The sequence below is a fragment of the Bombyx mori genome, chromosome 11 (genome assembly GCF_030269925.1).
Source record: "Bombyx mori chromosome 11, ASM3026992v2".
In the NCBI taxonomy this organism is placed as follows: Eukaryota; Metazoa; Arthropoda; class Insecta; order Lepidoptera; family Bombycidae; genus Bombyx; species Bombyx mori.
This window is the reverse complement of record NC_085117.1, coordinates 6,045,426-6,064,857: the sequence shown is the minus strand read 5'-3', so window position 1 is coordinate 6,064,857 and position 19,432 is coordinate 6,045,426. Positions and strand designations below refer to the sequence as shown.

The following is a 19,432-nucleotide window of genomic DNA, read 5'->3' as shown; positions in this document are numbered from 1 at the left end:
GATTAATGATAACTTAAGCTTGTGATGTACTTGATGCTGGGGATTAGACGTAGTCGGTGACCACTCGTGGTCATTACGTGTTAATCGTGACGTCACAACGATGAGTGTCACGTCATCATGTTCAGTGTGCTTAGTGCGAGTTTTTTAACGTTTTCGATAGCGTAAAAGTTAGCTCATATTTGTATGGAATGGGATCGTTTGCCGCTAGAGGCGTTGTTCCAACTGCATACAAAATTGGGTTAACTTTTACGCTATCCAGAACGTTAACAAACTCGTACTAAGCACACTGACAGTGTTAGGTCGTAGTAGGACGGAGGGAGGAAGGACGCTCCGGCCCGCGGGGAGGGTTACGCAAATAAATAAAACACAAAAAGAGTTTCTACAAGTGTATATCGCGTCCAGTGCGGTCCCCTCAGCGTATGAAGGAGCGGTGCCTCGGGCCGCGCGGTCCCCGGCACGCGCCACCTGCGAACAGTCGGCGGGTGAGTGTGGTGCGGCCCGCGGGCCCCGGGCGGGCGGCGTGTCGGCGCACTCACCCAGCATGTACTGCGGCGCCGGCGGGTAGTGCCCGAAGTGCGGCGCGCCCGCCTCCCACGCGCCGCGCCCGCGCCTGCGGACACACAGTCAACGCGCACGTCAGCGGCGCCGCCACGACAACGCACACGTGCAATGTACAAAAAATAATGCACGTGCATTTTCAACCTTAAAACAGATTGCTCTTGTAATAGTGAATATTGTGTATAAGAGATGCGACATCTTCAATATTTATATTATACTAGCTGATCCGGCAAACGTTGTTTTGCCATATACTAAGATTTCTAGGGAATTTCTAGTGTAGCAAAAAAAAAACAACTTATTGCAAGTGTGTAAGAATTAGGTAAATGAGTAGCCGATTCTCAGACCTACTTTTACGCTATCGAGAAAGTTAAAAAACTCGCACTAAGCAAACTGAACATTAATTAGAAATATGTATATTGCGAGCTCACGAATGTGTGGAACTTAAAATGATAGTTCTATTAGTAAATCCGTTGTCGTTGGCTCCTGCGGCTGGGGCCGGCACTCACGTGTGTCGGTAATGCGCGTGCACCGGCGCCGCCGACGCGAAGCGCCCGCGGTCTGCACCACGCCGCGCGCCCCTGCTGCAACAGCCGAAGTTACACTACGCACGCACACTGCTTTGTAGTAGCATTTCTATCTATTTGTTCTTTACGTTCTGTCCGTGAGACAAATGGGAATTTACATTTCTTCGAAGCGTCAATGTTAGCACGCGCGATACTGCGTGGGGTCAAGGCACTCAGTGGTGCACAACTAGCAGTATATGAGGCTTTTAAAACAATAAGCTTTTATTTTCTACCCAGCAAACTAAAATTGATCCCCGTTTAGTAAATATTCGTTCTAGAAGTCTGAGCGTACCTGCTGAGGTTGGTGTAGGTGTGGTGCAGCGCGGTGAAGTCGTCCACGTGCAGGCTGGGGGGGCGGGAGGTGTTGGGGGGGCGGCAGCGGAACGCGTCCGGCGCCTCCCCCCGCCCCCGCGACACGCGCACTCCCCGTTCCACTGTCACACGACGCACAACTCAACGAGACTGTACATAACTCCTCGTGGGGACAACACACAGTTTGTTCACACGAGGACTACATATATTCGATTTAGCTTTAGCACAACACTGTCTTGTAAAGAGATACACAACTATTTATCCCTATATGTATATGTAATGAATGATTGAATGTCAATCTGTCATATGACAATTGATAGTTGTTTAAATAATTTTTCGGTTAATGGACGTTGTGAAATGTGTGTTATAGAATTATTGAAGAAAGGGCATTAAATGTTGTTTCTTGTTGTTTAGAAGAAACAACATTTAATGTTATATATCGTTCCACCCAGAAGACAGCTGTTGGTTCAAAGAAAAAAATAAAAAAGCTGTGGTAAAAACAGTAAATAATTCAGAATTGGAAATAGAACTGAATGAGAAAAATCCAAAAAACTAGAAATACCACCATTAATAAAAATAAGTTTACAAATAAATGACACTTTGAAGGTTTCTGGAATCTATGACTCTGGATCTAATGTTTCTTTAATTAATGCAAGATTATTGAAAATACAAGAGAAACAGAAGACAAATGATATGCAAGTTGTAAACTTAAAAACTATTAATGGTGAGAAAAAAACGAAAGGTATGGTAACGCTAAAAATAAAAATCTACAATATTGAAAGAAATATGGATATTTTTGTGGTGGATAATGAAAATTTTAACTATGACTTCTTAATTGGTTTGGATTGTATAAAAAAATTCAAATTAATACAAAATGAAGAACTTAACATCATACAATATCCCGAAAAGAAAAGCATAATCTCAAATGAACATTGTTTTAATGAGAATAATGTAACAAATGTCGGAATTCCTGATGTACTAGGTGACAAAAATAAAGAACAAACATTTAAAGAGAGAATAGAAGAGAAAGAGAAGATAGAGATGGAACTATACTCTGAGATAGTAAAAAAGGGTACTACTATAAATACCAACAAATTGTGTGAAATTAATTTCAATGAACATGTAAACATTGATGAATTTCAAATGTCTGTAAATCATCTAGATTTATATCAGCAATCAAAAATTGAGAAGTTAGTAGATAAATACAAATCTGTTTTTGCTAAGGACAAATATGATGTTGGCTCTGTGCAGGATTATGAAGCCCATATAGACTTGATGGTAGATAAATACTGCTATAAGCGTCCGTACAGATGCACAATTGAAGACAGAACAGAAATTGAAAGTCAAATATCGAAGCTACTACAGAAAAATTTGATAGAGGAATCTTACAGCCCGTTTGCTGCTCCTGTAACTCTAGCATATAAGAAAGAAGATGATAAAAAAACAAGATTATGCATAGATTTCAGAGATTTAAACAAAATAGTAGTTCCACAATCACAACCTTTCCCACTTATAGAGGACTTAATGACCAAAACAGTAAACTGTAAGTATTATTCTACATTAGACATAAACTCAGCATTTTGGTCGATCCCATTGAAAATTCAAGATAGACATAAGACTGCTTTTGTGACACAAGAAGGACATTTTCAATGGACTTGTCTCCCATTTGGGTTAAAGACTGCACCAGCGATTTTCCAAAGAATATTGAGCAATATTATAAGAAAACACAGACTATCTAACTTTGCAGTAAACTTTATTGACGACATCTTAATTTTTTCTAAAACTTTTGAGGAACATATACAACACATATCGAGACTACTGGAAGCAATACAAAAGGAAGGGTTTAGACTGAAGTTTTCAAAATGTACATTTGCAAGTCACCATGCTAAATACTTGGGTCATATAATAGAAGACAATTCAGTTAGACCTCTAAAAGATTATTTAACTGCTGTCAAAAGCTTCCCAATTCCAGAAACAAGGAAAAATATACGGCAGTTTTTAGGAAAAGTAAATTTTCATCATAAGTTTGTACCACATAGTGCAATTATCCTCGATCCATTACATAACTTATTAAGGAAAGATGTGAAATTTGTATGGACGGCAGAATGCCAGGAAGCATTTGATAAAATTAGAGCATTGCTTTGCTCAGAACCAATCCTAAAAATATTTGACCCAGATTCACCGATAAGAATTTACACAGATGCTAGTATCAAAGGAGTTGGAGCAGTGTTGAAACAAGACGATGAAAACGGCGTGAGTAAACCGGTTGCTTATTTTTCGAAGAAATTAACAGAAGCACAGAAAAAGAAGAAGGCAATATACTTAGAATGTCTGGCGATAAAAGAAGCAGTCAAATACTGGCAACATTGGCTTATGGGAAAAGAATTTATGGTATACACAGATCATAAACCCCTGGAAAATATGAACATTAAAGCTCGAACTGATGAGGAACTAGGTGATTTAACATATTATCTATCACAATATAATTTTGAAATTAAATACAACCCAGGAAAATCAAATCAAGAAGCGGACTGCTTAAGCCGAAATCCAGTCTTAGAAGCAAATGATAATAACGACGATTTTTTAAAGGTCGTAAATTTAATCGACCTACAAGAAATAAAGAATGACCAGCTAACAAATCCAGACCTACAAAAAGAAAAGAATAAGCACATATTAGAGAATGAAGTTTATTACAAGAAAAATAAAAGAAGAAATAAGATTATACTGTCAGAAAAACTTAGCAAAGCTCTAATAAAAAAAGTCCATGACACGTACTGCCACATTGGAAGAACCCAAATGACAAATAAAATAACACCATTCTTTTCAGCCAAAAATATTACAGCAAACATTAATAAAATGTGTGATGCGTGTGAAACCTGCATTAAAAACAAGTCCAGGAGGAAGTCGAAATATGGTTTAATGTCACATTTGGGACCAGCCACACACCCGTTTGAAATTGTATCCATCGATACTATTGGGGGCTTTGGAGGATCCCGATCAACCAAAAGGTATTTGCATCTTCTAGTGGATCATTTCACACGGTATGCCTATATTTGTACATCAAAAACTCAAGGCTCCAATGATTTCATTAAGCTAATGCAAAAGGTAACAAAAAATTATGACGTTAATATGGTATTATCAGACCAATACCCTGGCATAAATTCAAAAGAATTTAAAGAATTTCTAAAGAATAATAATATCAAAATAGTTTTCACAGCTGTTGATGCGCCTTTTTCGAATGGGCTTAACGAAAGATTAAATCAAACACTAACAAATAAGATAAGATGTAAAATAAACGAAAGCGATAAGAAGACATCTTGGACAACAATTGCACAAGAATGCGTAGAAAAATATAATGAAACAGAACACACAGTTACAAAGTTTGCTCCCAGGTACCTTCTAGAGGGTGAAAATGTGAGTATTCTACCACTACATTTGAAAACAAGTTGTACAACAGAAGATTTGAGAAGAGATCGAAAATTAGCCTTAGAAAACACAATAAAATCTCACAATTATAATAAAAATATATTTGACCAGTACAGAGAAGGGTATAAATTGGAAGAAGGAGATAGTGTTTATGTGGAGAATGGAAATAAACTAAACAGGAAAAAAATGGATGAATTGAGAACAGGGCCATACAAAATACTAAAGAAGATTTCAGAATCGATCTATGAAGTTGACACCGGACACAAAAAAGCAGAATCAAACCTCTACCATATAACAAAGTTGTCTCCAGTGTCTATCTGATATGATAAACAATTGTAAAACCATTCACTGCCTCTTACAATTGTCTTTTCAGCGGGGGAGATGTAATGAATGATTGAATGTCATTCTGTCATATGACAATTGATAGTTGTTTAAATAATTTTTCGGTTAATGGACGTTGTGAAATGTGTGTTATAGAATTATTGAAGAAAGGGCATTAAATGTTGTTTCTTGTTGTTTAGAAGAAACGCAATTTCGTCTTTTCTTATTTAAACACCGTAAATACCATTATATATATGTAAGTGGGAAGATCGGTGCTTTTTGGTCATTTCACACTGGCATACTAATTTTATATTAAAATAAGAAAATATAAACGACAGTCATCAATAAAATTGATATGACGACGTTACGAATAGCATTTAAAAAAAAAAAATATGGTTTACATGTTAAACTAAATCTCCACTAGATTTCGCCATACCATCTCACATATATGTCAATACAATAAAGTACCTCAGTAAGGTAACCTCTTTGAATGACTTGACGAGCATGTAACCGGATGAGGTGGGACGTAGGTCTTGTGTTTACTCGATCCTTTGGGACTAATTCCAAATCCTCTGGCTGGCTGGCTGGTAGCGTTGAGGATTTGAATACTTGACTAGCATGTGTGACCGGATGAGGTGGGTCTTGTAAGGACTAATTCCCAGTCCTGAGGGTGGGCTCGCGGCCCCCAGAGGGCGTGAAGGTTACCTGCGGGCCTCTTGTCGTCGCAGGAGCGGGGCTCGGTCCTGGTGTCGAGGCAGCCGGCCAGCCTCCGCACGGCGCTGGCGACCGCCTCCCCCCCGCACGACGCGCCGCCCACCGACAAGTAGCTGTTCGCCACTTCCATGATGTCGCACGGTACCTGCCGCCCCCACCGACACTTACATCAACGACCCTATTTGAAATGTTCGTTTCCGTAGAAAAATAAAGAACATTACATAAAAAATACTGCTGAAATTCCAAAACTCAGTTACATTTTTGAAGTGAAACTTCTTTATCGACGTAGGGAGGAAAAAACGTATGTAACGTTTTTCGGTTACGCGCCATCTTAATTTCTTCCGTTACATGCCATGTTTATTTTATTTCTATTTAGTTTGTTATCAACAGATGTCGCTGCACGTAAATTCAACAATTCCTGAATCGGGGTGATGAGATGTTACACAGTTGATCGACGATACCGTGATCATGCAGGCGGTTCCCCCGGGGTGCGGCTACTTCATTGCACTGCGGGGTGGTTGACCCTTGCGATTATTTTTATATTTTATAAGTTCCACTTCTACCGTGTGTGACTTGCACACACACACTTTTTTTTTGTTGCTTAGATGGGTGAACGAGCTCACAGCCCACCTGGTGGTACCTACCTTACAAGAGGTCCTAACACCAGTAAAAGGATTGTGGGCCTGCATGTGTCCATACCAGTGCATTCAGTAGGCACCGGGTACTGCGCCCCCTCACACTTACTAATTCATGATCGTGAACATAGTCCTCTCCGCTGGCCGAGGGGATGTTCAACCAGTAGCCGGTGGTGAGTCTCTCGTCGGCGGGCTCCCCCGGGCTGTGCACGGTGCGCGTGGCGAACTGGGCCACCAGGCTGTCGGGCGCCGCGGGCACGGCCTCCGGACCCTCGGGGGGTGGGGAGCCGCGCTCGGTTAGCTTCTGAAGGTGGCCAATAAGGAATTTGACTGCTGTGGCATCTTCCTCTGCGTTGCGATCCTGAACAATAAAATTTCACTATTTGTTGGCATTGATAAAAACAATACTGTGATTTAATTTTTTACTATTTAAACATGAGTTTTCTGTAATCAGCTAGCTTACTTTTTGATACAAAAGATCAATGCCCATGAAATCATTAGAGATTGGCATGTTTGAATATTATTATTGATTAATTAATATTATTGAATATAATTGTGAAAAAGTGACTAAATATATTTTGTCAATTTTTTATCTCAGATGATTAAACTATATATTCCCAGGGTGAATAATATTTAAGTTATTTACTATGGTGTATTTCTTGAATTGAGTTTTGATTTATTTCTTCACATTTGCAATAAACAACCAGAACTAAACATTATATAATGTGCTTACCGAGTGGGAAGCACATTATAGACGTCATTTGAAGTTTAAACATGATCATGAGTTATGAGCGTTAAAACCATAACGTACCTTCAAAATCTTCTCCAAACTCATAACCGGATGATCGTCAGCTCCCACAGAGTACCCCAGCATGTCCGCCATTTCGGCTACAGTCAACACGGACTTCCTGACGACAGGGCCGCCCTCGCCTTCCTCTCCTTTCAATATCCTGATGAGATCTAAGTATAGGCTCAAGCATTCCGCCCTATCCTCACCGGGTCCGTCCACGGCCCATTTGAAAAACGTCCCCAGAGCTTCACGTTTTTTCGTCACAAATTTCCTGAACTGTTGAAAACCGTATTCGTGGTCAGTCAGTACGAAATACGCTCGTAGTATCGACTGCGCCACGGAGCAAGTTTTTGTGCTGGACTCCAGACAATCTGCCGAGGCGTCGAGGAAAGCTGCCAGCGCTTCCTTGTTTGGTAACGAATTTGCGAGTAAATTATCCGGGAGGGAGGAGACCGGGGTGAGCGTGATGTCCACGTCGCAGAGAGCGGCGAGGATGTGCGCGGCGAACTCTTGTGCGGTGGAATGGTCGCCCGCAGCGTTCGGCAGACTGAGCACTCCGCACAGAGCTGACTGAATCTCTGTCGCTTTGGGTCCGCCGGTGTTTAGGGCGTGGAGGACGGCACACTTCAGAGGCGCGTGTGACACAAGACATGTCAAAAATCCTAGAACTCTGGCTGAGCTCGCGGTGGCGGGTTCTCCCGGCTTCACTTCCCTGGCGACGGCGCCCACTGCGGCGTGGGCGACCGTGGCGGCAGTGTTCGGAGCTAGGTCGGCTATCTGCACGCACACGCGCCTCAGCATGTGGACGACCGGCCGATACGTGGACATGCATATGATCTGGATCATGTCGGTGAGATCGTTCGACAGCGCGTGCAAATGTGCCGACCACAACCTTCTCTCGTTGCAAGCGTCCTCCAGCTCCCGCGGAGTCGGCGGCGTCTTCGCCTGCATCGGTAACGGTAGCGGAAGCAACTCGGAAAACACCAACAATCCCGGTACGAACGTGTAGGGGGCGGTCATGGTGTACTGGATGACTTCAGAGCACAGAGACGTCCACGGACCACGCCGGATGGAGTCCCCGTCATTCGCATCGTCAGCTATCGGCTGGGCGTAGGTCAGCAACGCTTTGACGGCGGCTTCTGCAGCCTTGGCCGCCGTCCTGTAGCCGACGCAGCCGACCGGGAAGGACTTGGCGATACCGTACGTCTTCAACAGCACAGGAGCCGCCGTCAGGTCTCTGAATCGCGGTCCCCGGCAACGAACGACTCTCGCCAACATCTCGTCCAACAACCTCAAGCATGGAACCAATATTTGAGCGAGCTGTAATCCTTTGACTGAGGCGAAGAATGCGGTGTGCATGCTCGGCTGCTCGAAGCGCGTGGACAGCCTGCTCAGCACGCCGCCCAGGTGCGCCACGCCGTCCAGGGAGTACAGCTGCAGCACGTTGTACTTGTACTTGAGCTCGACGTACTCCTGCGCGGCCGCCTCGTTTGCAATGGCGACGTTGGTGTCGCGGTCGGAGACACAGAAGTGCCTCAGGACACGAAGACAAGTTGTGAGTTCACCGGGCAAGTCGGCCGAATGCTCCGAGTTGGCCTTTAGGATCTCCACGCACTCTGCCAGGTCGTCCCCGTTCAAGAGGCTCATATTTTCAACTGGTTTCAGATATGGTATGACTTCTTGAAGAACACTGGAGACGCTCGGCTCAAACCTGTCGTGATCTTTCGAGACGTTAATGAGTCGTTGTCCATATTTCTTTAAAAACGTTACATTGGCTGAAAACCGCACTGCCGATACGATCAATTCTATGGCATATCCTTTTGCTGGGGACTTTTGTTTAGAAGGTGAATCATTTTTATTTTTTCTTGAGTCATTTTCGAAGACTTCCATCAGGCAATCCGCATGGTCGCCCATCACGACGACGTCGGACACCGCAGTCCTACCGATGCAGCCGAAGCTGAGGCAGTACAAGGACTGCAGGCGATCGATCAGTTCATTTTCGTCGCCTTGACCAGCTTGCAAGTCGCAAATGGATTGCAAATAATACAAAGCTCTCAGTTTATAAGCCATCTCCAGCCCGAGAATTTGCAAATCGGAATAATTGCTCAAGTCGTGAGGATACAGAAACTCTTCCACAGTCTGTTGGCTGTAAGGTTGCATTAGGGTCTTGAAGAGAAGCTCGCTCAGCTCCATGTTCCTGTACAAGAAGCTCAAACCGCTCACTGAATTGACCAACTCGTAAATCAAGTCGTGCACGGGGCTGGCGACCACCAGGTTGTTGCAAGTTTTAGGGCCAGTCAAGAGACACAGACAGACTTCCAGAACGCTGTGGATGCTGAAGAACTCGAGCAAGGTGTCGTTGCTACACTCCTTGTTGATCTCGAACTGAGCAGACACGGGCAGGAACCGCTTCGGCTGTGACAGATGGAAGCACTGAGATCGGTACATGTCAATGACTATTTCAAAACAGTTTACTATAAACTCGGTGTCAGCTTCGCTGGTTTCTGCATCCGGCTTCTTGTTGAGATCTGCTACCAAATCGTGAAGTTTTCCCAGCACTTCATATATATTCAGCTTTTTAATGAGGGCGCTTATTGAAAACTTTAGTCTGGCTAGTGGATCGGCTTGCATCATGGATATGAGAGCTCGGTACCCATTTTTGGGTTTTCTCTCCATTTCATTCTTGTCGAATTTGGGGAATAGCTTTTCATTCATAAAATTATCTATTGAGATTTTTGATGACAAGCACGCGTCTAGCGCCTTGAGGACCATGAGTCGTATACTCAGCGCCATGTACTCCTCAGCGTACAACTGCAGCAGCAACATGGGCAGGTCTATGTCCGCTGCCAGCAGCTCTCTCGTTACGAGCTCGTTATGTCTGTGAGCCACCAGGGCTTCGGCCAGGCGGATGCCGCATTTCATGTGCCTTATCTTGTAAGTGGGCTGCTGTTGAGACAGGGCGTAACCGAAATTCAGACCAATCTTACAAAAAGCAATCAGTGTTTTGTTAATTTCACCGAATTCGTCAGAAGGAGTTGGATCTTGGAAGATTCTAACTACAATATCGGTACTTTTGCAGAGGTTTGTCATTGCGACGTACATCTGTTCGCACTGGTGCACCCACTCCTCTCTCATCGTATTATCAATGTCTTTGAACGAATCCGTAAAATATTTCTGGTCAGTTTTCTTTGATATTTCTAAAACTTTGAAGAGGTCAGGACTGACATCACACAAGTCATCGAATTTGGCTGATAGCACGTCTTTTACATCTTCACCTTTGGGCCCTAGATACTGTATTTTGTTAATATATTCATATTTGCACCACTCTGCTTTGAACGGATTGAAATATTTTATTATGTCATCGACACCGACATATTCGTTTACGTCGTAATCCACCTCCATGTACGAGGTACTTTCAAGGTCGTCACAAATATCCTCGTCAGACAGAATCGGTTCAAATTGTTCAGCATCGATAGACTTGACTTCGTCAGCGTTGCCGCTCGGGGTTTCTGGTTTTGGAGGATTATCGACTATCGGGACAGTGACAAGGCTTGAATGAGTCTCAACGAAAGGAGCAGCGTGTTCTTGAGAAGGACTCCTTATAGGAGGCTTGTGACGGTAGCTCTGATGGTAGAAGTCTACTCTGGGTATTTGCTTTCCACTTCTCTCATAATCGTCTTCAGATCTGACGGAATGTATAGGACTAGTTGCTTCTCCATCTCGTGGTGAGAGTGGTCGACGACTTTCTCCTGGTGGAGTCCTAGGCCGTTTCCTTGGGTCATCGCGACTTGGCGATCTACTTCCGTAGCTAGAACTTCTAATTCGACCATAAGGAGACAATCGTTTACGTTCGTAAGGTGGCTGCTTTTCGTAAGACGGTGCTCGTCTTTCATAGGAAGCGCCACGCTTGTACGGCGATGATCTTTTATCATAACCTATCTTTCTCTCGTATGACGGTGCTCGCTTGTCGTATGGAGATCGACGTTCGTAAGAACCGGCTTCTTTATCATAAGACGTCCTCTCGTACGACGGTTCGCGGTGGCGCCTGTATTCATCCTTCTTATACGAGGCCCTGTCCCAGTCGCGCTCAGTGGAGTGAGGCCGCACTCTGTCTGGGCTGCGTGATCTGGAGCGACTGCGAGTGCGATATTCGCCCTGCACGATATACTCTCGTTCCCGACTTCTAGTTCTCGACCGATGTCGTTCCATTCTATCATCTCTGTGCCTTGAAGAGTCTCGACTGCGCCGGTCCATTGACCTTCGTCGACCGTGTCCTTGCCTATCCCTATCGCGCTCTATAGATCTTGAACTACGTCTCAATCTATCGCCTTCACCTTCACAGTTGATATCTCTACTCTTTTCCCAATCACCTTCCACATGATAAGTCCTAGGATCTTTCGGAGGCTCGTTTTCATAATATTCATTTCGATAAATTGGATTTTCATAATTTTCTGGATACGTATTAGGAGTATAGACATCGGGGTTGGTGCTGGCGACATTACCAGTGTATGATGGTATTGGATTGGTTGGCTCTGGATTCCAGTCAGGTGGTTGTGTCACATTTGCTGGTGGCGCATCTCGGTTGACTGCGGGTCTTTGAATAGTGGGAGGGGGATTGATACCAACTGGTGTTTCTGGTAAAATCTGTGTGAGCGTCCCGTAAACAGCAAGAGTGATGGTAGTGTAACATCCTGAAATTATGTAACATTGTGTTAATGAGTGTAAAAGGTAGAAATTGACAATGTTATAAATAATATAAAATATAAAAATAGGCAAGGGTATTACTTCAACTGTAGGTTAATTCATCACCAGCTTATGAAATTGAAAAGAATAACAAAAGTTGTTTGAATGTCATTTCCATCAGAAACTTAAGAGGAAAACAGATTATTTTCAAATTGATATTGTTACGGTTAGAGTAAAACCATCTGACATTGACTAGCAGAAACGAATATCAAAAGAACTAGCAATATCTAGAATGCTCGAATAGTGGAAACCCTTATTGAAACTACTCGCCCTATCAAGAATGTTCTCGATAATTGTAGAGTGTTTGTGTCAAGTATAAAAGCATTGCAGAGATGACATGAAGGCAGTTAGTAATCGGATCTACTCATAGCGAAACAGCTAATGGATCACCTGAAGCGAAGCAGAAGAAGTATATCACGAATTGTAGTGTTCTAAGTGTTAAATAGAGTTTTAATTTGTACTTTGGTGGAAGTTTTATTTATCTTGAGCCCCAGCATGTAACAATATTAAGAGTCAATGTTCACTTGTAAGGATTACCCTAAGTGGCACCCACAAAGTGCATAGCCATGTCTAGATATGTAACTGTAAGGGGTTTTTTCACATTCCCATTTTAATTACAATAATAATATTCATAGGACAGTCTAGTTTTTACTTTAATTTACACTTCTATTTAGTTTTTTTACACTTTTAATTTATTTAGATCTGTCAGAGATGTCAAAATGATTTTTTTTTATATTTCCTCCTGAATATGTGTATTACTTCATTAAACTACTATTGAAGGGGTTGAAATTATGAATTTAAGCATATTTTTGTATTGTTTTTGAATAAAATCACAATTAGGCATTGATGGTGTAATAAAAAAGTCTACATCAAACTTCATGAACATTTTTCATTGCACATTACACAGTGCCTGAAAACAAAAGATCAACCAGTGAATTTAACTGGTTATGACTCACGGACTCGAACTGTGAATACTCACAGTGCCATAATCCATCAGTTCAAGGTGCACAGCGAGCCATGGAAAGAGCTATGTTTGTTCTCTGAACGACAAAATCAGTTGAATTACCTCATTATTCAACAGAGAATTAAATCAACTACATAACTTAGAGAGTCAGTAAGCTGCAGTAGCAGTGAACTGGACATATATGACATACTGATGATTGCTGGAGTAGAAGGGTTCTTGAGTGGATGGCTTGCAATAGCAAATGTAATGTGAGGCACTCCACAGCTAGGTGGTGAGATTAACTTCAAAGGATGGCCAATTAAAGATAGATGGGAAAAAAACAAACACTGGGCTCGGTGATGTAGATTAGGAGAGGTGTTTGTCCATCAGTGGGCAGCTGTGGGCTGTTGATGATAAGTGTGTGCTTTTTAAGCAAAATTAGTTAAAGAAGTAAGTTTTGATTTTTCAAGAAATGTGTATTATTTCTCTCTTGTAAATAATTTTGCAAACTAGGTAGTAGGTGCAACAAATGGTTTATCATGACTTCATTAAAAACCCAATATGAAAATAGGCTTAAATTAAACATAAAAAGTAATTCTTCTTACAGCTCGACATCAGAGCTACCCCTGAATAATAGGCTATCATTTATTTAAGATAGACCCTGTATATATCGTTTTGGAAATTTCAATTAAGTATTGTGCAACTGGACATGAAACCAAAAATGCATATTGCTACACAATTGAGAATTTAAATCCATTTGAACAAAAACCCTTTCAACCAAATAAGCTCACTTTGCTCATCTATGGTAATATAATGAAAATCACTAATCATATATTATTACATTTCTGGTGCCAGGTATCAAACCATAAGGAAAATAAAACTGCCTGTTTTCTTACCTTTATGTTTACTTACTTTTATCTACATAATTATATGAACACATTGTTTCGTCAGTCAAGAAGAATTCAGTCCAAATGAACATCTTGAAACAGGTTATAATTACTGACCTCTTAATACAAGGCCATCAGTAGGGATTCTAGGATGGTCCCCATCAGCTCCACACTCCATATGAATCTGTCCATTTTGACAGTAGTCCAAACTACCCAAAGCTTCGAAAGTGGAAGCTCCAGGCTTACTCAGATCATTCACGAAAAAGTCGATATGAAACTTCGTAGGGTTTGTGGCGCCTAACCGAACTCGACCGGGAAAGTCTCCTTCAACTCGGGCACCCAATGGAATAACACGTATTTCTCTTACATAGACAGACTTTGGAAACTGTACTAAATCCAGATTCAATTCCTGTAATAACAAAGCGAAGAATGGTTTTGAAAAACAAGCAAAACATTAAGTCGATTTGATTGATAAATATACTGTTTACCTCGCTTGTGTCGTGTGAGAACGTATCAAAGAATAATAGATCGGGTTTCTCAGAGTTCGTCATTGTATTGTTTCATTTAATATTAGTAATTTGTATTCACATGAATTTACTAATATTTTAGAATTAGAAGCATAGATTCTATAATCTACAATCTACAGTATCAGTACAGTAGTTTTATTTTTCCAAATGGAAAGGCAAAGGTACCATACCATACAGCCTAATCTTTTATAATATATATATATATTTATGAAATATTATATTATGAAATAAAATGAAGTTGATTAATAATAATTAAAATAAATAAATAAATATGAAAATGGCATGAAATGAAATGAAATGAAATGAGATGACATGGTATGTTACGGGATATTTTTATGAAAAATGATAATATGGAGTGAAATGATGATGATTAATTTGAGATATTAATCAACTGGGATGAAATTAAAAGAAATAAGATGAGATGATTTGGGATGAAATATTATCTCAGTAAAATGGTGGTCATTTTCGGTCATTTTCGGTTTTCATTGGTCGAATTGTAAGTATCTATCCAAATAAATTAAAATCGGTTATTTTCTCTCATGATATAGATGTATAAGGTGGTTCGGTCATAGACCTTTATTACATCAATGGGTTATTATTAGTTAACACCGTCAAATTCTGTCAAAGGTTCTTTTTTATTAAAATTATGTATTATCTGAAAAGATATAAAGATATATAGACAAATAAAATCGTGTTACGATTATTTTTGTAACTAATGCTCGTTGAAAAATAAAAGTTTCATTTCTTATCATGACATCAATCTTATATATTTATGACAAATTAAAAAAGAAAAAGCGGGTAATTTTTGACAAATAACTTTTTAATCTTTATATGGATTTCATCAGGTTTCATATTGAGTTTTTTGTATTCTTTAACGATGTTTAAATATCTTTACATGTGTGCATACTTGCCTCAAATCAAAACCTAAATGTTTCTATGTCCTAGGTACTTTTCATTAATAGAGGATCTCAGAAAGGCCTTTGTCTTCGCCACTTTGTCTGTTGAAGTTTGGGTATTTTTATTTCAGTGGCTCACGTACCACTATGTGGAATGATTTTTTTTGTTTTAGCGTGTAGGTATTTGGATTTGTTCAAAGCTTATCCTCAATATACATACCTGTTATGTATGAGATTGGCAAAGTTAGAGCAGAGCTGTGCACACGAACGACCGAAATATTATCCTTAACTCCTTTAACCAATACTACAAGCTGTAGTCCAGTTTGAAGGCACCTAGATGTAACATAGATCTGTAACATTCACATTCAACATTAGATATCCACTAGATAGATGCACGCTTACATAATGTGTAGCCAATCTTGTATGTCGGGACACACCCTTGGCATACGACATAAACACAAGATTAAATGTCTACGGAACCGCTGTACCACTTCACTGTACTTGTCTGCCACAAGTTTGCTCGATTATTAATATAGTTGTCATTACGGATCCTCCCGATCCATTAACAGTGCTTTTAGGTACCACAAGCACTCGTCACCGTCCTCATCGAACCCGTCGCTTGCAACGAAGGGCTCGACGAGCGAATTAACCCATAGACACAGCCCACTGAGTTTCTCGCCGGATCTTCTCGGTGGGTCGCGTTTCCGATCTGGTGGTAGATTCTGTGAAGCACTGCTCTTGCTAGGGTCAGTGTTAGCATCACTTCGGTTTGAGCCCCGTGAGCTCACCTACTTGTTAAGGTTACGCTGAAATAGCCTCTCAAGGCTATCAGCTTAGGTAGGTAAAAATTAATAGAATCATTGCTGCATTGCAAATAAGTTTTTATTAAAACCGTACCGAAGTAATTTGGTATTTGTGTTTGTAAGAGATTGGGTATTTTAACAACTTTCAATAATATGCTTGAAGCACAAGTGACTATTAATATTTTTTATTATCTTTCAAAAAATTAAAGATGAATTTGATTGCGATCTATAGATTGATGATAATTAAACATTTTGGAAATACCAGATTAACAAAGTTTCAGAATTAGCAACACGATACAAGGAAATAACAGCCTTATAAGGAAACTCGGTTTTAGCATAAAAACGAGATGTTTTCCTTCATATCTGCAGTGATCACGCTCGCGATAAATGTCTATAAATTTTCGACTTCAATGTTGTGTACGACTGCACTACCGGCATAAGCCAAAGTCCAATAGTGGTCAAGGTTTTATAATTGACAGCTCAGCGATAGCGTGGGGCCACCATCTCGACTGTATCTATCGTAATGTGATCTTGCCTTCCGGGGTAAAGAATACGACCAGATGATAACAATCAGTCAGTTCTCACTCGGTGACAACTGGCTCTCCTCAATAGGACCATCATTATCGCTTTATTGTCCTGCCTATCTGTTTCTTATGTATTGGTGATAGTTATTAAGAGCCCGAAGCGCGAAGTTGTAATGCCTTGCGTGATAGCCGTTGTTCCAATACATTTCTATGGTTCGTCGAGTCTTTGACGCATAATTTCAAGGTATGTGGTGACATTAACGTTGTGGTGTCTTAGGGTACCAATAACCACTTCATATCAGGTGAACCTTGGTCTCCTTGGTCTCTTTATTAGGCTATTAAAACAACTTTCAGTGCTCGCCAATGCAGCAGCAATTTTTTTTCCTGGTCGAGAAATCTGTGTCGTGGTGCAGAAGATGGCTAGTGTACTTACATCGATGGGAATATGTTAGTTTTCAAAGGCAGCGACAGTGCTACCGTCAATCATTGACCGTATGTATTTTTCAAAACAGATATGGTTTAAACGAATTTAATGAATAGTTCTTTCTAGAAATATTCTTCACAATATCTATTCCTGCCATTAATGACGATGCGAATGAATATCGCATATCGCTTAATTACCGTAACGGTAGGCAGCGGTTCAGCTCTGCCCCTGTGATTGCCGATGTCCATGGGCGACGGTCCAGTCACCTTCAAGTGGCTTAAATTCAGGATCAGCTTTTCTATGCAATTATTATGTATGCACTTAAGTCAAGTTTTCGATCGACTTATACAACAAACCCCCCTTCTGGCTGAGCCTTTGCTCGCCCACCTGCCCTGGTAAAACTGGAAAGGCCTCCGGGCCACCAGTAAATTCTCAAACATAAAAAAAAACAACAAACAATAAAGCCCACAAAACTTACAAGTTGTATATCTGTTGAGGGCAGGTCATATTCAGAGCCCGTAACGGTAGATACTAGCACTTTTTTTAATGCAGCCAAGGTGTAGATTTACAATTTAACCGCATGCATAAAGGTCCCAGCATCACCGATGGCATGGTGCCTATGGGCTCTGGTAATCACTTAACATCGCCATGAGATCGACTGCTGGTTTAAATTATTAAAACAAAAGTTCGTTTCTCATCCACTTAAGTAATAACTAGATAATAACCGAGCTTTGCTAGGAAGTTTTTTTGGATAAAAAACAATTGTTTTTGAGAAAATATATTTTTTAAATACGAATTATATATTGATAAAATGATGAAATATGAATATTTTTCGATCTTACCGACAGAATAATAAAACAATATGAACTGGTTATTTAAAGAAAAAATCAAAATTATCGATAAAGTTGATTATTGAAATCACGAATATAACAACATTTTCTGAAAATAAATCGTAGCTAGATCGATTTATCGCCCCCCGAATTCCCTGTATGCCAAATTTTATGAAAATCGTTGAGCCGTTTCCGAGATTCAGATTATATACATTATACTTATTTGTATACACGAATTATTGCTCGTTTAAAGATATAAGATATGAATAGACAGGAATGGGAGTCAGTAACAATAATGTTAAATTCATACCAATCCATCCATAATCACATTTAGTTAAACAGATGATTAACGAAGTTAAGATGATGTCAGTTTTTTAAATTTTGTTCGTTTGTTACCTGCGCATTTGCTTTTGCCGCCATGCGGGACCACCTGTGTGAGTCGCGGGGTTGCCGGAGCAAAGCAAACTCCTAGTATTATGCTCTTTGAAAAGCCGTATTATATTTGTAGGCTTGCGAACACAAAAGCAAAAACACAGAACCCAACGCCTTTAAGTTTATTTGCGAATTCTTGATTCAGTGACTAGAAAATAGTTAAATCCATACCATACCATAAACCATTTCTTAATATTAACGCTTTTTTTAAAATTCTCGATGTCATAATTTACGTAGACAATGACTGATTAAATGAAATATGATGCTAATGTCAAATATTATATACGAGTATGTGTGTTTCATGGTTATGATAACGCGAAATGACTGGTTAAACTTAACCGAGTTCGGCTCGAGAGAAGATCAAGGACAAGGACAGCCTTATTAGGCTATATTGTGAATGCTCTCAATCTTTTTGTGTGGGTATCCTAAGGTATCCTTAGCCGGTGCCGTACTAATTGGAAGAATCTATATTTAAGAGTGTAATAGTTCTATCTGTATCGAGTCTGATTCGAAACTCTGTACTGAGGTTTTCACATACAATTTAATATTGTCTATGGTATTTTAAAACTATAACTGCTTGGCGGGAATAGTTGATAGAATCGTTGAAGAAACTGATAGGGACCTAAAACAGACTTTAACCTTTTACTTTCCGATGTCGAGATAAATTGAAATCTTTCTGGAATTTTCCGGCGAATTGTTATTAGACGAGTCCGCAACCCAAGTCACCGGCCGGCCGCGTTGAGCGCGCGCGACCCGCCAGTCTCTCACTCGACTGAATGTAAGCTGTTTGTCTCGCGCTACTGCAGTGCTCGCGACACGTCACCAAAACTTTCTCATTACAACTTTCGAACTTCGTGTGCTGGAAGACAATAAATATAGAAATATTAATCGATCGCTTCTTGTGTATGTGTTGTGTTGATGTGGATTGAAGTGTTATAAAACATGCGGAGCGCCAGGGAGGCGTTCTGCCTCCTCCTGCTGGCTGCGGCGGCGGCAGCACAGGTCGACACGAGACACCTATCAGGTAAACTGCACACGACATCACAAAAAAAAAAAAAACGAATTGTATATTTTTTGGCCGTATTATTTGAAAACATACGCCAT

General features: G+C 40.6%; 2 protein-coding genes across 4 annotated transcripts in view; one reads left to right on the top strand and one right to left on the bottom strand.

Moving 5' to 3' along the window:
• Positions 1 to 373: 373 nt before the first annotated feature.
• Positions 374 to 14,545, bottom strand: LOC101746656 (protein virilizer). 2 transcript variants are annotated; one of them, XM_004924126.5, is made up of 9 exons: positions 14,381 to 14,545; positions 14,010 to 14,301; positions 7,341 to 12,010; positions 6,639 to 6,890; positions 5,886 to 6,039; positions 1,414 to 1,555; positions 1,065 to 1,139; positions 537 to 610; positions 374 to 465 (listed from the first exon to the last, which is right to left on the bottom strand). In XM_004924126.5, the coding sequence occupies exons 1-9, from the start codon at positions 14,441 to 14,443 to the stop codon at positions 413 to 415; spliced, it is 5,775 nt and encodes a 1,924-aa protein (XP_004924183.1). In that variant the 5' UTR covers positions 14,444 to 14,545; the 3' UTR covers positions 374 to 412. The 2 variants fall into 2 exon arrangements, with proteins under 2 accessions (XP_004924183.1, XP_062527021.1); XM_062671037.1 differs by having other exon boundaries at positions 1,065 to 1,136.
• A 4,383-nt stretch (positions 14,546 to 18,928) lies between these two features.
• Positions 18,929 to 19,432, top strand: part of LOC101739353 (low-density lipoprotein receptor-related protein 2) — a 215,512-nt gene continuing 215,008 nt past the window's right edge. For both annotated transcript variants that reach the window (XM_038014036.2, XM_038014035.2), the window contains exon 1: positions 18,929 to 19,352. In XM_038014036.2, coding sequence (XP_037869964.1) covers positions 19,271 to 19,352 — 82 coding nt within the window. In that variant the 5' untranslated portion in view covers positions 18,929 to 19,270. The remainder of the gene's footprint in view (positions 19,353 to 19,432) is intronic.

What these genes read in the sequence shown, in the direction of transcription:
- LOC101746656 (XM_004924126.5), bottom strand. Translation starts at nt 14,443, where the DNA reads ATGACGAACTCTGAGAAACCCGATCTATTATTCTTTGATACGTTCTCA. An exon ending in TCTCACACGACACAAGCGAG is followed by an intron (nt 14,302 to 14,380) that starts GTAAACAGTATA and finishes TTGTTATTACAG; the next exon opens with GAATTGAATCTGGATTTAGT. An exon ending in CACGCGCATTACCGACACAC is followed by an intron (nt 611 to 1,064) that starts GTGAGTGCCGGC and finishes GTGTGTCCGCAG; the next exon opens with GCGCGGGCGCGGCGCGTGGG.